The sequence below is a fragment of the Glycine soja genome, chromosome 17 (genome assembly GCF_004193775.1).
Source record: "Glycine soja cultivar W05 chromosome 17, ASM419377v2, whole genome shotgun sequence".
In the NCBI taxonomy this organism is placed as follows: Eukaryota; Viridiplantae; Streptophyta; class Magnoliopsida; order Fabales; family Fabaceae; genus Glycine; species Glycine soja.
The window spans coordinates 32,747,110-32,748,812 of NC_041018.1; the positions used below are offsets into that span (position 1 = coordinate 32,747,110).

Below are 1,703 nucleotides of genomic sequence, written 5' to 3' on the forward strand. Positions count from 1 at the left end.
CATAACCCTCAAATGCTCCTCATGCTCATCCTTAGTCTTGGAATACACTAAGATGTCATATATGAAGACCACTACAAAACTATCTAGGTAGGGATGAAATATCATGTTCATGTAGTCCATCAACACGCCAGAAGCGTTGGTCACACCAAAAGGCAAAACCAGGTACTCATAATGGCCATAACGGGTCCTAAAGGCAGTCTTCAGACTTCACTCTAATCTGGTGGTAACTCGACCTAAGATCTATCTTACTAAACACACAAACCCCCACTAATTGGTCTATCCAGTCATTTATCCCAGGAAAAGGGTACATATTTTTAATCATCACCTTGTCTTGTTGACGATAATCTACACATAGCTTTATGGTCCCATCCTTCTTCTTAACTAACAACACCAACACTCCTCAGGGTGACATACTAGGCCTCACAAACTATTTCTCTAAGAGCTCCTCTAGCTATTTCTTAAGCTCGCTCAGCTCTACATAGGGACATCTTATAAGGTGTTATGGATATATGTCTAGTACCAGGCACTAGGTCTATGGAGAACTCAACCTCTCTCTTAGGTGGTAACCCAGACACCTCCTCAAACACTTCTGGAAACTCCCTCACCAAGGGTATATCACTCACAAGGGTTTTGGTCTCAGCACTCATACTAGCTAAGATCATGTATAACTGTGCATCCTCTCACAAAGATGTCTCAACCTGGTTAGCAGACAAAAACATATCACCTTCACTCACACTAGACTCAGGAAAGGCAACAGATTTCTCAAAATAGTTCAATAAGATGTGGTTGGAAGATAACCAGTCCATACCAAGAATAACATCAATCTGGTTCAAAGGTAAAACAATCAAATCAATCTGAAAATGCCTATCAGAAACCAAGATAGGACATTTCAAGCATACATCAGAAGTTAAGATAGACCCACTAGCAGGTGTATCCACAATCAAGTCAAATTTCAAAGAAGACATAGGCAAAACAAGTTTTTCAACACATACATGAGAAATAAACAAATGTGTCACACCTGAATCATACAACACAATCAAGGGAACTTGACTTATGAAACACATACCTAGGATGAGATCATCGGACTGTGCGGCATCAGCACCACTAAGAGCAAACACTCTCCCCATGGTCCTCGGTCGTCCACTTGGTTATTCAAACCTCCACTTTTCATCTCCTTCCTCGGATGCAGGCAACTGGTACTGATGTGGCCTTTACCTTGACATTTAAAGCAAGTCACCTCTCTATATGTGCACTCAAGAGCAATATGGCCAAGCTTACCACATTTCCCACAACGGAGTGGTGTAGAAATAGTAGCAGGAACACCACCACCACCACCTCTACCAGCAGGCTGAGACACCCTATTAGCTAGCTAAAAACTCCCACTAGCTCGATGAAATCCTCTACTAGTGGGCTAGAATCCACCGATCCTCTGCCCCCCAAAACAATTTCCATATTGCTCAAGAGGGGCAGAATACATCTTAACATGACTATGAGTCACAGGCTTCTTCTCTTTCCCATGACTGGCATTGGCATTCATGTAGAATTCATCTTTCTCCCGTTGATCCTTGCCAAAGACCTTGCATATGTTGGTCAGTTGTGCAAAGTTGTGGATGTCGTGGCATTTCACCATCATCTTCACTTATGGTCGGAGGCCATTGATAAACTTCACACATTTGGGCCTTTCCCCAACTTCCCCCTAATTG

At 42.6% G+C, this 1,703-nt stretch overlaps 1 protein-coding gene across 1 annotated transcript; it reads right to left on the reverse strand.

Annotated features, from left to right (window-relative positions):
- Window positions 1–680: 680 nt before the first annotated feature.
- On the reverse strand, window positions 681–1,127 carry LOC114391659. The gene has a single exon (XM_028352637.1). It carries the CDS (start codon window positions 1,125–1,127, stop codon window positions 681–683), a length of 447 nt encoding a protein of 148 aa, XP_028208438.1.
- Window positions 1,128–1,703: the final 576 nt, after the last annotated feature.

Coding starts and splice junctions, on each gene's coding strand:
- LOC114391659 (XM_028352637.1), bottom strand. CDS start 1,127: ATGGGGAGAGTGTTTGCTCTTAGTGGTGCTGATGCCGCACAGTCCGAT.